This window comes from Tamandua tetradactyla, chromosome 7 (genome assembly GCF_023851605.1).
Source record: "Tamandua tetradactyla isolate mTamTet1 chromosome 7, mTamTet1.pri, whole genome shotgun sequence".
Taxonomy (NCBI): domain Eukaryota; kingdom Metazoa; phylum Chordata; class Mammalia; order Pilosa; family Myrmecophagidae; genus Tamandua; species Tamandua tetradactyla.
The window spans coordinates 30,249,688-30,264,506 of record NC_135333.1 but is presented as its reverse complement, the minus strand read 5'-3'; the positions used below and the strand labels follow the sequence as shown (position 1 = coordinate 30,264,506).

At 44.5% G+C, this 14,819-nt stretch overlaps 1 protein-coding gene across 2 annotated transcripts in view; it reads right to left on the bottom strand.

Annotated features, from left to right (window-relative positions):
- Positions 1-11,006: 11,006 nt before the first annotated feature.
- Positions 11,007-14,819, bottom strand: part of EIF3L (eukaryotic translation initiation factor 3 subunit L) — a 32,181-nt gene continuing 28,368 nt past the window's right edge. For both annotated transcript variants that reach the window (XM_077168781.1, XM_077168783.1), the window contains 2 exons: positions 12,372-12,452; positions 11,007-11,358 (listed from right to left, as the gene is read on the bottom strand). In XM_077168781.1, the coding sequence (XP_077024896.1) occupies positions 11,320-11,358; positions 12,372-12,452 (120 nt within the window). In that variant the 3' untranslated portion in view covers positions 11,007-11,319. The remainder of the gene's footprint in view (positions 11,359-12,371; positions 12,453-14,819) is intronic.

Sequence of the window (14,819 nt, the reverse complement as noted above, 5' to 3'; positions counted from 1 at the left end):
GGGATAGCCGAGGAAGGAAGCTGGAGAATGTATGGGGAAAAGGAAAGTCTTCATTGCTTTGGCCACCATTGTCATACCCAGGAACCTTTGGCCTTTGTCCCTTTCCATCCAGTTCTATACCTGTTTGGAGGCCCGTGGGCTACTTCTGTCTCAGAGTTGGAGGTCGAGGTATGTGCATGTGTCTGTGTTCCCAGTGGGGGCTCATCTCACCCACCACCCACTCTTAGCCAGTGACTTGCTGAAAGACCCTGGACAAGGTACCACTCTCCAAGGCTCAATGGTCCCACCCTTAGAAGGTGGGCAGTTGCCTACTCTATGGGGCAGTAAGCCTCTTTCTGTCCTGCAGAAATACTATTCCAGGGGTCCCCAAGATGCTTCTTAAACACTAACAGAAAAGCACTAGAAACGTCTAAACACTCGTCAGTATTAATACCTTACAGCCCAGTCAGACAGCAGAAAAGCAGACAGCTGTTAAAAAAAGAATGCTGTTGAAGTACAGCCTCTGTAGAAGTGTAAAAAAGCAAGCTAGCAGAATAATAGATAAAATTGGACCCCGTTTTTGTAAAACAAAAATTGTGTGTATATTTATGTATATAAACACGTGTATACATATATACAGCATTTTGAAAGTCAGGGAGAGAGGCTAGCTGCCCAAATGTTGTCAGTGGTTAACATTTTTTTTTAACTTTTTTATTGTATAGTATAACATATATACACAGCAAAAAAATAAAAAAGCAATAGTTTTCAAAACACTCTTCAACACGTGGTTAAAAGATAGATCCCAGAGTCTGTCATGGGCTACCATATGATCCTCTCAGATTTTTCCTTCTAGCTGCTCCAGAATATAGGAGTTTAGAGGGCTTAAATACTTTTTTATCATCACAGTCAACGTTTTTCCTTCTTTTTTGCGAAAAATAACACTATACAAAACTATAAATTTCAAAGCACAGCACCACAATTAGTCATAGAACATATTTCAGACTCTGACATGGGTTACAATTTCACAATTTTAGGTTTTTACTTTTAGCTGCTCTAAAATGCTGGAGATGAAAAGAGGTATCAATTTAATGATTCAGCATTCATATTCATTTGTTAAATCCTATCTTCTCTGTATAATTCCGCCATCACCTTTGATCTTTCCATTCCCCTGTTTAGGGGTGTTAGGGCAGGCTAAGGCAATTCTAAATTTCTCATATTGGAAGGATCTGTCACTAATATGGGGTAGGGAGATTGAACTATCTGATGTTCTGGAGAGGCTGGGCTAGGTTTCAGGACTTATCTGGACCAGGGACCCATCTGGAGGTTGTAGGTTTCTGGTAAGTTACTCTAGTGCGTGGAAACTTTGTGGAATCTTATATATTACCCTAGGTGTTCTTTAGGATTGGCTGGTTGGGGGGATGGCAGGTTATGATAGGTAACAAGATCTACCTGAAATTTGTAGCCTCTCAACTGTGTTTGAACTCTCTCTGCCACTGAGACTTTATTAGTTACACTTCTTTTCCTCCTTTTAGTCAGGATGGAATTATTGAGCCATCAGTGGTTAACTTTGAGAGTGACCCTAGGAGGTAGGGCAGACTCCCTTTTTACAAGTCATTATTGTTTGAAATTGTAACGACTAGCAAATATAACTTTTTTATAGCAAACAGCTTTATTGAGATAAATTTCCTATACCATAAAATTCATTCTTTTAAAGTGTACTGTTCAGTGGTTTTTGGTAAATTCAGAGAATTGTGCAACCCTCACCACTATCGAATTTCAGAACATTTTCATCATCCCAAAAGAAACCCCATACCCATTAGCAATCATTCCGCATTCTCTCCTCCCCTCCCCAACCCCCCGCCCTGGCAACCACTTATCTTTCTGTCTCTATGGATTTGCCTACTCTAGACATTTCATATAAACGGAATCACACAGTACAGGGCCTTTTGTGACCGGCTTCTTTCACGTAGCATAATTAGTAAGTATAACTTTTAAAATAAAAAAATCAAACGAGGGGTGGAACTTGTAAACTGGGTCATCCTTCTGGCCTGGACAGTCTTCTCATTCTAGGATTGTGTTTTCTAAGCGTCTCTGACTGTTGTATTCTAGGTTTCCAGGTCTAGGGTGCTCCATTTCCCCAGCCCCTTCCGCGAAGGCCACGTGGTGGGTTCCGTGCCGGGGCCCTTGGCTTGGAGCTGACCCGATGCAGACAGACGGGCAGAGCGATGGCACTGGGGAGGCTCTGGTGGCGGGCATGGCACTGCTTCACCTCTCTCCACCCTCACCAGGCCAGGACATGCCCTGAGTCTGCCAAGCCCCAGCCTGCCCGCCTGGATGACGCCTGGGTCACTTGCCTCGTCTTCCACAAACCATCGCCTCCTGCGACGCACACACATTCTGGAAAATATATACGGCTGAGACTGGACGAGTGGGCTTGCATCCTTACCCCAAAACTCAACAGTCCTCCAGCTAAACCCTGCATTACACAGAGGATCACGCACTGTCTGAAACTGAGAGGTGCTCTCTGGGTCAGGAAATAGTCTTTGCTGTCTTGGTCTGTCCCAAGAGGCGAGGCAGGTCAAAGAGGCCATGGAAATAGCCAACTTGGCAGGACCCTTGGGGATCATCTAGCAAAGCACCCTCAGTATCCTGAGAGGGGGACCAAGGCTCGTCCACCTGTTCCCCCACATCTTGCCCCCCCGCTTTCTATCCATTGATTGCTTCTCTTTGTTGACTGCCTCTACTACGTCCATTGTTGCTGGGTAATCCTACACAGGCTTCAAAGTCCAGTTCAGACATCACCTCCTCCCTGAAGACTTTCCTGAGACTCCCAGCCAGAAGCCATGATGCCAGGACTTTTCACAAAATCCTATTGTTAGAATTCAGTGGGTCCTAGAGGGTATATCCTCAAAGATTTCTGAGAGGAATTAGAAATGCATGCCTACCCTGCAAGGACTGACAGATCAGTGTGGAAATAAATAGTCATAATACCCAGTCACAGAAAGATGAGATAAGGAATACAATGTGTGCTTGGGGGCAGGGGGGGTGTTGCAGGGGTGGGGGTGGCAAATGCTGCAGGCATACCAGAAAGGAGCCTCTCATCTTCTGCCCAGGAACTGAGGAGATACCTCCTGAAGGCTGCATGGAGGAGGTGGCATTTGACCAGTTGCTCACATTGTGTGGTCTTTATTTGTGCATCTATATCACTCCCCACTGGACTGTGAGATCCTTAATAATACTGACAGCTAACCTTTACCAATCACAAACCATATGGTGAGTTTGTTGTTAATATCTATTACCTCATTGTTTCCTCAAAACACTGCATGAACTCAGGACCATCACCTTCTCCCGTTTAACAGTAGAGATATTGAAGCTCTGAGAAGTTAAGCACCTTGCTCAAGTCCACACAGATGTTAAAAGTTACAGTCAGGATTCAGCCAAGCTTATTTTAACTTCACTAGGAACTTTCTACGCCACTACGATGTTTTACCGGTATATTGAGAACAGGTATTGCATCCAGTTTGTCGCTGTAAATCCATTAGTGAATTTGGTTAGCAAAATCGCTCCCAGGAGCCCCAATTCCAGGGCCCCTGGAGGCCCCAACTACACGGATTTCCTGGCCTGCAAAACCCCCAGTGCCTAGCTGCCCACAAGGCCAGCCTTGAGCAACCTCCTCGCCTTCTTGGAACTTCCCATCTCACTTCCAACTGATATCAGGATTTTTCCAGTAGACCAGCAGGTTGATATTTGAGTACTGGTGGGTATCCAAGACCCTCATAATCATAGGTGGAACTCAGGGGTAGAAATTTGGCAGGAAGGGAGGGGAGGAAGATTCGAGGGCCTGACCTGGACTTGAATCTGCACAGCAAGCCCACCAGTCCTGCTTTGTCTGGCTTTGGGGATGGCTGGGGGTTACAGTGGAGATGTGGAGCTTGGAGCTCCCCAACCCTGCCCCAAGCTACCTCTCAGGGTCCACCCGGTCAGCTCTGCACGTCAAAGATAGGCGGAGTGAGAAACAGTCTCGAGCCTTCTTGGCACAGGAAGGGCACCGCTCTTGAGGGCCACGTGACAAGGAAGGGACGGGCAGACTGGAGAGATTTAGGTGAACCGGAGGTCAAAGCACCTTGCAGCAAAGTCAGACAGGGAAAAGGACTGTTTATCTCCCACTTACCTGGCTGTCCACACGGTCCTGTGAGCAAGGCAGCACTTCCTGTCAGAAACAGAAAGTAAGCCTTTTCTGGTCAAAGCTTCTTCCTCTAAATAGATCAGACGTTAAAGAAGGCACACCTCACCCCAGGTGACACAATACAATTGGGACAACTATGAGTGAGACCTAAACCTGTGTCATAATTTTATATGGTTAAATGCTGATATTTACCAGGGCCCAGGGGCAATCATTCTCCCCATTTGCCCCATGAGAAAGCAGAGGCTCAGAGAAGTGTCATGCCTGAAATCTCCCAACCTTTGAGTGGCAGCCTCTGAACTTGAACCCAGCCTAGGCCCCTTTCAGTTCCTGCCATGACCAGAGAATGAAGTTCATCCTTTCAGCCCCCACTGCCACAGGGAAAGACATGGGGGTGGGGTGGGTACAGGAGGGAGAGAACCAGCTTGATCTTGGCCAAGTGGACGGATATGGGCAGGGTGAGGCCAGAAATGAGGAAAAACCAGGTTTTTTCAGCTGCAGACTTGACAGGAATGTGGAGCCACAGGAACCGGGACCATTGGCTGTTTCCCATACGCTCATCCTTCCGGAACAGGTCAGGAAATTGCTGGTCAGGCTGTGGGCCTTCAACTTGACCTTGCCTCCTGCTGAGCCTCTTCCTGATACTCTTCCCCCAGTCTGGAGACCAGCTCCCGACCCCTGGCAGCAGCCCACTCCCACCCATCTCCAGTCTGCTGGGCAGGCTGAAGTGGGGACGAGAGGCCACCGTGGGGAAAGCCCACAAGTACAGTAGTGGTTTTCATTGGCAAAAAGTTGTGCCGAGATACCTACATTCATCATTTATTCATCCTTGTGCCTCCATGTTCCAGAAAGGGTGTGAGGCACACTCAATCACTTCACACACTTATATAGTTTTATTCAATTTTCATTCACTCAATTCCTCATGCATTTATCATTCATTCATTCATCAAATTCTCTTGGGTGTTTATGGGGGTTTCTGGCTATGCCGGTTTGAAGCTGTTATGTATCCCAGAAAAGCTAAGTTTTAATCCTGATCCAATCTTGCAGGAGCAGACGTTTCTTTCTTTTTTTGTATGCTGTATGGTGGGGTCACATTTTATTCATTTTCTATGTGACTATCCCGTTATTGCAGCAGTAGTTGTTGAAAAAAAATTTTTTTTTTGGAAGTGCACGGGCAGCGAATTGAACCTGCATCTCCTGCATGGCACAGCCATTTCTCTTAATCCAAATTCAATATTGTAGGGCAGAAGCTTTTGATTATATAATCTCCGGGTATGACCTTCTGATTTGATGGAGATGTGACTCTACCCATTCCAGGTGGATCTGAACTTTAAAAGAAGGAAAAATTTTGGAGAGCAGAGCTGACTCAGATGCCAACATTTGGAGAACAGAGATAGAGATGTTTGGAGATACTTGGAGACCAGCAGATGTTGTCATTAGGTGTTAAGCAAGCCAGAACCTGGAGAGAGTCAAAGTAAGCCAAGAGATGAAAGCCAGCCCCAGAGAAGCAAAGTGAGGAACCCCACAGGAACAGAGGCTGAAAGCACAGAGCTCAGGAGCAAGGGACCAGAAAATGCCAGCCACATGACTTCCCAGCGATCCATCAACCTTCCTTGAATTAATGTATCTTTCCCTGGATGCCTTAGTTTGGACATTTTTATAGGCTGAGAACTGAAAACTTGCAACTTAACAAATTCCCTTTTTAAAAACTGTTCCATTTCTGGTATATTGCAGCTTAACAAACTAATACACTTAACAAACTGATACACTAGCCCATTTAGATCTTAGGATACTATACAGAATTAGAGAATGCAGGGCTGCAGTGCTCGTATGTCAGCTGGCCCTACTGCCTCATATTGCATGTGAGGAGGCAGTCAGGAGCCACCCAAGGTCAAGGGCATCCTGGGAAGAGAAACCCTTTCTCCGGCTCGCAGTTGAGTGTCTGAGGAAGCCTGAGAGAGACACTGTCTGGACAGGAAGCAGGCCACAACCACCAGAAGGTTGTCTAGATGGAAAAGAACCAGACTGAAGTTTGGGATTCCAGCTCCAACTATTCACTGCCTTTGCCCAAATTGTTCCACCCTGTAACACCTCACCTGGATGTCCCACGAGCTCCTCAACTCATGTCTGAACCCATCTGGATCCACTTACACTTGGCCTTACCCCTTCTAAACCTGCTCCCCACCCCCAATCCTCAAAGTCTCCCTCTCAGAGAATGGCTCCACTATTTAGACAGCTGCAGAAGCCGGAGAGCTAAGCATCTCCCTCCCCTTCACATCCAGTTAATGGCCAAGTCCTGTCCACTGTAACCTCTTCAATCTCTCTTAAATTCCCTGATTCTCACCAGGCCTGCTGCCACCACTCTGGGGGAGGCCCAGCATCCCGTGGCTGGGCTGCTCTGGCAAGCGCCTCCAACTCATTGCCTCTCCGCTGTCTCTAATTGGGCCCTCTCTTTGGTCCATAGAGGTATCAGGAGTGGAGAAAGTGCCCGGCCAGAGGCCTGGGAGCCCCAGCTCCACCATGCGGTTGACATGCTATTCCACTCATGACCTTCCTCTGCCTCTATAATCTATAATTCTGTGATTTCCAAGCTAATAATAATGGCTTTCATTAGCTAATTGCACACCGTGGGTAGGGACTGTGCAAAGTACATAATTTGAGAATTTCATCAACAGAGCCACCCTGAAAAGGGTGCTAACCCCATTTTAGATAAGGAAGGTAAGGCATTGAGAAATTAAGTAACATGGCCTATAATCACACAGCAAGTATGTAGGAGAGCTAAGATTCAAACCCAGGCTGACCAAGCTCAAGCCTACACACTTTGCTCTATAGCTCCTCTTTTGGTAACTGGCGCTGCCCGGATCTCTCCAGCCTCTGATTACACAACCTTTGCTCCCTGTAAGCATGGGAGATTATGAACCTGCTTCCTCCGCTCTGAGCAAACTGGTATAAACCGCCCATCCCCACCCCCAACAAGTCAGTGGCAGCAGCTGACAGCCCCGCATTCCTCAAGTGGTGCCAGGCGGAGTTCAGCTGTGCCTGTCCCTCTCACAAGGGCTGCTGGCTGCCCAGCACTGCTGCTGGACCCAAACCAAGCTGCTGGGGATGGCCTCGAGCCAGGCACTCACACACACTGGGTCAGTGTGACCTTGAGCTCCTGAGATGCATCAGTCTCCCAGCAAAGGAAGAGTGCCGAGAGGCCGTGTTAGACATGACATATTTTGCCCTGGCACCAACTTTATGATGGTGAATAGGAACTCTGACAGGAACTAGCAGACTGCTGCTGAATTCAAAACATGTTAAACCTGAGCACCACCGTTCAGGTGGGCCTGAATTCCTATGAGCCACTACTGCTAATTTCTGAATCAGTGGCGGATACGGCATGAGAGCTGATGCTGGTAGAGCTGGTACAGCTCTTTAGCAGCCATTAATGGCAACCCACCCACCACCCCTGTCAGGGATCCAGGGAGTAGACAGGCTTTCAGGGGTAAAGAAGCCTGGCTGGCAGTGGCCAGGCAATCAAAATGCTTGGCTGGATCCCAACTCTACCACTCATTAGATCCCCAACTGGTGAAGAAGTGCTTGGAAAGGTACAAAGAGCTCTACAATGCTTGGATTTACTACATATTAACCAAGAGGCTGCTTTTGTTTTTCCTTTCTCTGGGAGGTGGGGCTGACACAGATCAGGCCTTAGAATTGAACTAACCTGGCTCCACCCTTTAGCTGTGGGAACTCAGACAAGTTCTTAACCTCTCTGGTGAAGAACAGTTTCCCACCTCACTCGGAATCAAAGTCACAATAGTGATATGTATGAAGCTGATCTGGATAGGACTAACATAAATTAGAATACAGAGTAAAGGATGATACAGTCCATATTTTAAAACTTCAACGTCTGTGTGAGACCAAAGGGAGAGATGTTTGGTGCAAAATTTGTATTTGGGTAGCTCATTGCCTAATTTAACTTGGTCAGTTTAGTTGAACACTGTAATTACCTGGAATCTTGAATATGGCGTGAGATCTTGTGGGCTTGTTTAGGTTACTGTGATGCCGCGATATATCCCGGAGTAATTTGGGCAGAGAATAAAAAGTATTTGCAAAGTTCCCTTGGGAAACTGGGGAGAAAGAAGGAAATATTCAACTTCCCCATCTGGAGAAGTTCCAATAGCCTTGTAAACAGTGGGGACAACCAATTCAATAGGCTGGGCCCTTGATCTAGAGGATCAAGCCTACGAAACTTATTCTTGCATAGAAGCAGCTAAGCCTACTTATGATTATGTCTAAGAGTCACCTCCAGAGAACCTCTTTTGTTGCACAGATGTGGGCTCTGTCTCTAAGCCAACTTGGCAAGTGAACTCATTGCTCTCCCCTCGCCTATCTAGGACATGACTCCCAGGGGTGTAAATCTCCCTGGCAATGTGGGTCAGGACTCCCGCGGTGAGCCGGGACCTGAAATCATGGGATTGAGCAAGCCTTCTTGACCCAAAGGGGGAAGAGAGAAATGAGACAAAATAAAGTTTCAGTGGCTGAGAGATTTCAGAGTAGAGAGGTTATCCTGGAGGTTATTCTCATGTATATGGATGGACTGAATGAATGTGTGTGAAGATTTCTCAAAGAAAAAAAAAAAAAAAGAATCAAAGTCACAGTCCCTAGAAGTCATTCACAAGGCCCTAAAGGTAACCTGGTGACCCACTCCCATCTCCAGCCCCCCCTATCCTCCCTCTCCCTTGCTCACTCTCCTCCAGCCACACTGGCTTTCTTGCTAAAGTTCCTCAAACACAGGAAACATGTACTGGTCTCAGGGCTTTCACACTTGCAGTTCCCTCTGTCTAAAATGGTCTCCCCCCAGGTATCTGCAATGTCTCTCTTCTCACTGCAAGTCTGTACAAATGACACCAGTGTATTATTAACTCTTAACCTTGTTTGATTGTTCTGTTACACAACACCTTTCTGACACATTACTAAATATGGTTTAATATCTGTCTCCAATCACTAGAACTTAAGACCCATAACGACATGGATTTTGTTTCATTCGTTTCTATTTCCCCCTTGCCTAGCAATGCCCAGCTGGCTCACTTGTGGAGCTGGCACCACAAAAAAGGAACCAACCTTCTTTGTACAAAAATCCTACAATGCTAATATGTAGTGAGCACTCAAGAGTAGGTATGTAAAGAGGAGGAAAGAGCCAGAAAACCTTAAGAATTCAAAGTGTGGCAGAGGAGGAAACAACCAGGCATCCATCACTGGCCAGGTACGATACCAGGCACTTTAATATCTCATTTACTCCTCACAACCACCCAGTAAGGAAGTCAGGTTCTTCTCTCATTTTATACATGAGGAACTGGGCTCAGAGGTGAAGTGACATGTTAGTGGGGGCTTCTATGCTGAGTCATAAAGGTGCCCACATCAGGGGACAGGTACACTGCTAACTCCCAGGGTAGAGAAGTCATTCAGCACAGCTCTGGTCACTGCCCGCCTTCAGAGGTCCCAGTGATAAGCTCCGAGGACAGGCCCAGCTATTGCCTGGCAGTAGACTCTATCAGCCCTTCCATGCACACAGTGTGTCAGCGAACAGAAATCACTTTCACACCCACTTCATTCCCATTTAAGGAGTCAGAGCTTCATCTTCAGACAAGGTTACCAGTTCAGAGAAGTTATACAGCAAATTGATGACAATTACAACTCGAATCCTGGTGTCATCCTTTTAAGTTAGTGACTCTTCTCCCATTTCTAAGCTTCCTCACAACCAAAAACCCTCAAATAACCACACACAAGGGACTCACAAGGCCCAGCTCTGGAGTTCATAGCAATCCAGTCATCTGGAGGAAAGGAGCAGCTTCACCCCACCTGTCCTTCCAAATTCCACTACCGTCTGTTCCGGGCTAATACATATATATGTGTATTTTAGGGCTGTGCTGTTTAACCTCTTGCTACCCATCTGAGAACCTCTAAAAGCAAATTTGGGAAACAGAAGACCCGTTTCCTATCTACTAACTTGACTGTGGACAAGCATTTTAACTACTCCATGCCTCACTTTCCCCATCAATATTAGGACACCAAGTCTACTTTCTTAAAGATTAAGATAATGCACAAAATGTGCTCACCGCACTGAGGGCTTATCCTGAATACAAAGTTTTAACTGCACCAGGAACTTGATCTTTGTTGGGTAGGCAGGGTGAGAGCTCACAGACCACTGGCTTCAGAGTTGAATTATCTGTAGATCTGCATTGCCTGACTTTGTCAGAAAAGTTTAGAAATCAGCACTGAGAAGCCCATAATAAATAGAGTGGGCCACTAAGTTCTGAGGTACAGAAATGCTACCTCCGAGAAGCCAGTCAGATGTCAGACCCAATAAGGGAGGGAAGGTAGAGATAAAGGAAAGGGAGATATGAGCCAAGCTGTTGTGAAGATGCCAGCAGACAAGTGGTAGTGTCAAACTCAGTCTCTTGTGTGGGAGAGCCTAGACACACAAGAGAAATCTAGGTTTTGCTATTTCACAGGCAGCAGGGATATCAAAAAAAGAATCAGAAGACCTGGGCATTAGAGGACAGTAGAAAAAAAAGTCATAGTTTAGAGCCAAATCTTGGCTTTTCTATAGCTATGTGATCTTGATCACATCACTTAATTACCACCAAATCTGTTTCCTCATCAATAAAGTGATACCAAAAGCACAGCTGTGACGTTTAAACAGTGTATATGCACAGCTTCTAGCACAGTTCCTGGCAGCAGGTGTTCAATCAAGTCCCTTTCCAGTTGCCAGCACCTCCACTAACAGGCACAAATTACAGAGATAACTTAAGGCTGAGAATTCTTGGAAAACTAAAACAAGATGCTGAATGTGCAAATGTCCACTAAGCTGTATAGCACTTTATTTTTAAATTTATATTTAAATTCTAATAACTGATATACTGAGAGAAACCATCATGACACATGGGAAATTATGTACTGATTCACAGATTTTCCCGAACAATAACAACACGACAAATCTGGCTCCAAAGATCCTTTACTGAGATCCATTAAAACATTTCAGTCCTTAATTCAAATACATTTCATCTCAGTTGACCAGCTGACTGGTTGATGTAGGGTAAAGGATTATGGTGGCAAAAACAATGCCCACCTACAATGGTATCAGAACAGGTTCCCGACTATTGTAAGAATATTCAAGGCCTCTGTCCCATCTTCTTCAGGGTTCGATTCAGCTAGAAGAAAAAGCAGAAACAAAGTCAGACATGGGGTTTAAACCAAACCTTTTCCTGTGGTGTGCACAATGACTAGATCACAGACTCTGCACACCCTTCTGAAGTCAGGGAAGGAGTCTCTGACGTGGGTGTGTGTCCCCTCTACGTGTGTGCATCAGTAATCCACTCCTGACATCACATGGCCCTGCACAGATCATTCAGCTCACCCTCCCATCTCCCTTTACAAACAACAAACACACACTAAATTTACTCTATTCATTCCACAAAGTGGACAGAACTACCAACGTTACTAGTCCCTTTAGTGGAAGAACCAAGACTCAAATTCAGATTTTCTATTCCTAACCTAAGACCTTTTGCTTTCACAGAAAATAGGTTCCTTGTTAGAAGACAGCTCAGCCCACTGTCTGACCAATGTCAGCTGGACAACAATGAAGTAGAAACAGCATTGGTGCCGATTATCTCGGGCAGGAGCCTGGTGGCATGGACCACAGCATAGCAGTGACCTCTGCTGGAAGACTCAAAGCATCAAGATGCAGTGGCTCTGGCTTTGGCCACAAAAGGAAACTCATACCCTTGCAGCATTTGGCCTGACTCACAACACCTCTCCTAGGGCAAGTCACAGTGTGCCAGTCTATCGAAACAGGGCTTCCTGTGTTACTCCTGCAGAAACTTGCCAGACCTGTCTAACTGGAGAACAGCTGCCAAATGGGGAGAAGTGGGTGAGCAGGAACAGTGAATCCATCCATATTAGGAAATGCCAGGGAAGGAGAGAAGAGATGGCCACCCGCAGAGGGAGATCTTGGAAAGAGATGTTCCAGAGAAAGCTGACACAGCAACTCCTACAGACCCAATCCACTCCCCAAACCCCAAGGAGACAGCCAGTCTAGCTCAGAAACTTAACGGGCCAATTTTGGGTTTTCTTGAAAATAGACATGATAAATTAGAGAAATCCTGGTCCAATTCCTGACTTCTGTCCCCAGTCAGCATACCACACTGCACTCTCACTTTCTCACCTCCTCAAATTTATGGATCTGACGGATGAAGAAATCTCCATAGCGCCTTGCGACCTTGGTGTCTGCAATGTGGATCATGTCCTGTGGGGAAAAGCAGAGTCAGAGGAGGGCAGGAGGTGGAGGGGTCAAGACCACCTACCTAATCCCCAAGACTAAATTTATGAGCTGTACAAAAAATACTGATGCTAAGTTGTAGAAAAATCCCTATGATGCTTTTCAAAAGCCAAGGAAAACCACTAAAAAGAAATAAAAGCTGACCCTCTGAAAGAACATTACCAGTTAATAGTGATTATTCCTTTCTAGATGATTTTAGTTTCTTCCTATTAATTTATTTTTCTAGTCTTTTTCAGTACATTCGAATCTTTTAATAATAAAAACAACACTTAAAACAAGGTTTTGTTCTCTACACAGTTGATAGCTCAAATTAGCTCGGTCTTTATATTTCTTTTTTAGCTCAAAATATTTTGTGGAATACTACCTTACTTCATAAAGCAGCATTTTTGCCAAAGACAAGCTGAACTGTAATAGAAGAAAAATAATAACAAAAATATGCAGTGAACACTTGCTGATGTAGGGAGTTTAAATGTATGACCAAACTGAATAAAAATACGTAAATGGATATGAATCCATTTGAACTGAAAAGCAAATTGTCTGAAAATTCTTCCCCGTGCCACTTTTCCACGTCAACTGAGTCTAAATCAGAATCATATTATTAATTTAACCTGAATATAGCTTCACAGCAAAATATTATTTGTAACAATCATATGCCAAGTCTCAGAAGTGTTTTATGACCTTGCAATTCTGCTCCCAGGTATAAACCTAAGAGAATCAAATATATGTTCACACAAAAACTTATAAGTGAATGTTCATGGCAGCACTATTCACAAATCAAAAGTTTAAAAGAATCCACGTGTCCATCAACTGATGACTGGATAAATAAAATGAAGTGCATCCATACAATGGAATATTATTCAGCCATAAAAAGGAATGAACCGTTTTTGGGGTGCTGAAAATGTTCTGTAATTGGATAGTGATGGTTGTACAATATTAAGAATGTTCTGGAAGTCACTGAGTCATACACTTTAAAATAGTTAAAATGGTGAATTCGGTGTTATGTGATTTTACCTCAATAAAAAGAAATGTCTCAAAAACAAAAACGGAATGAAACTGATAACATGCTACAAAATGGATGAACACTGAAAACATGCTAAGTCATTCAAGAGACAAGACACAAAAGACCATGTATTGTAGGATTCCATTTATATGAAATGTCAAGAATAACCATCCATACAGAAAGAAAGTAGATCAGTGGTTGTCAAGAAATGGTGGGAGAGGGCAACTGAAGTGCTTACCAATGGGTACAAAGTTTCTGTATGGGGTGATGAGAACATTGCGAATATACTAATAATCACTAAATTTCACACTTTATACTATGAGAATTACATCTCAAAAAACCTCACAAACTGTCAGGAGAGTTCTATTTCCACTATGTTATTTAGACCAACCCCCTTTCTGAAAATTATATCTTCCTAAAGAATCAAAGACCTGGGCAGGGCCACAGTGGCTCAGCAGGCAGAGTTCTCGCCTGCATGCCAGAGACCTGGGTTCGATTTCCCAGTGCCTGCCCATGCAAAAAAAAAAAAAAAAAAAAAAAAGAATCAAAGAACTGATAAGAGAATAAAAAACTATTTAAGGAAAACAGAAACCAACAGAGGCAAGCAAAGCACCGAAGCCCCTTCTGCATGAGGGCATTTGCTAACCTAGAAAACTTGGAATAAACCAAGGTCTGAAACCAATTTAACAGAAGACCCTCATAATTAAATGGGATCCTAAAGTTCTACATCCTCAAAAGCTAAAAATGAAGCAAAAGTCAACTGCCACCCCAAATCCCCACACCAAACCAAAGGGGGTGAGGGGATGCAAAAAAGAAAAATGAGACTCATTCCTGAGATGTTACAGCCACAAGGTGACTTCTAACAATTTGCAGCCTGGGACTATCTCCAGGGGATCTCTGGCTGTGAGGTCAGTTTATGGTGGTCCCAGACCAATATTCCCAGGTAAATAAAAATCCTCTCTGGATGGATCCCCAGCCTCAAAAAATTCAACAGTTTTTCAAGGGCAATGAACCACATGTAGAAAAAAAGTAACCAAGCACATAAGGAAACAAGGAAGCAAGAAACAGAGCTGAAGAAATTAACATATAGAATGACTGATCAAGAGAACTTGTCTCAAATACAAGAAATGAAAAAAAAGAAAATATGGAAGAAGGGTTTAAGAGACATGGAGGGCAGAGTGAGGTCTAATATGAATTAAGTACAACTCACAGAAGAGCAGAATGGAACAAAAACAGCAACTCAAGAGGTACTAGCTAAGAATAGTCTAGAAAACATGAAAGATACCAGTCCACAGATTTAACAGACTGTCCTAAATCCATATCAGGGTTCAAGT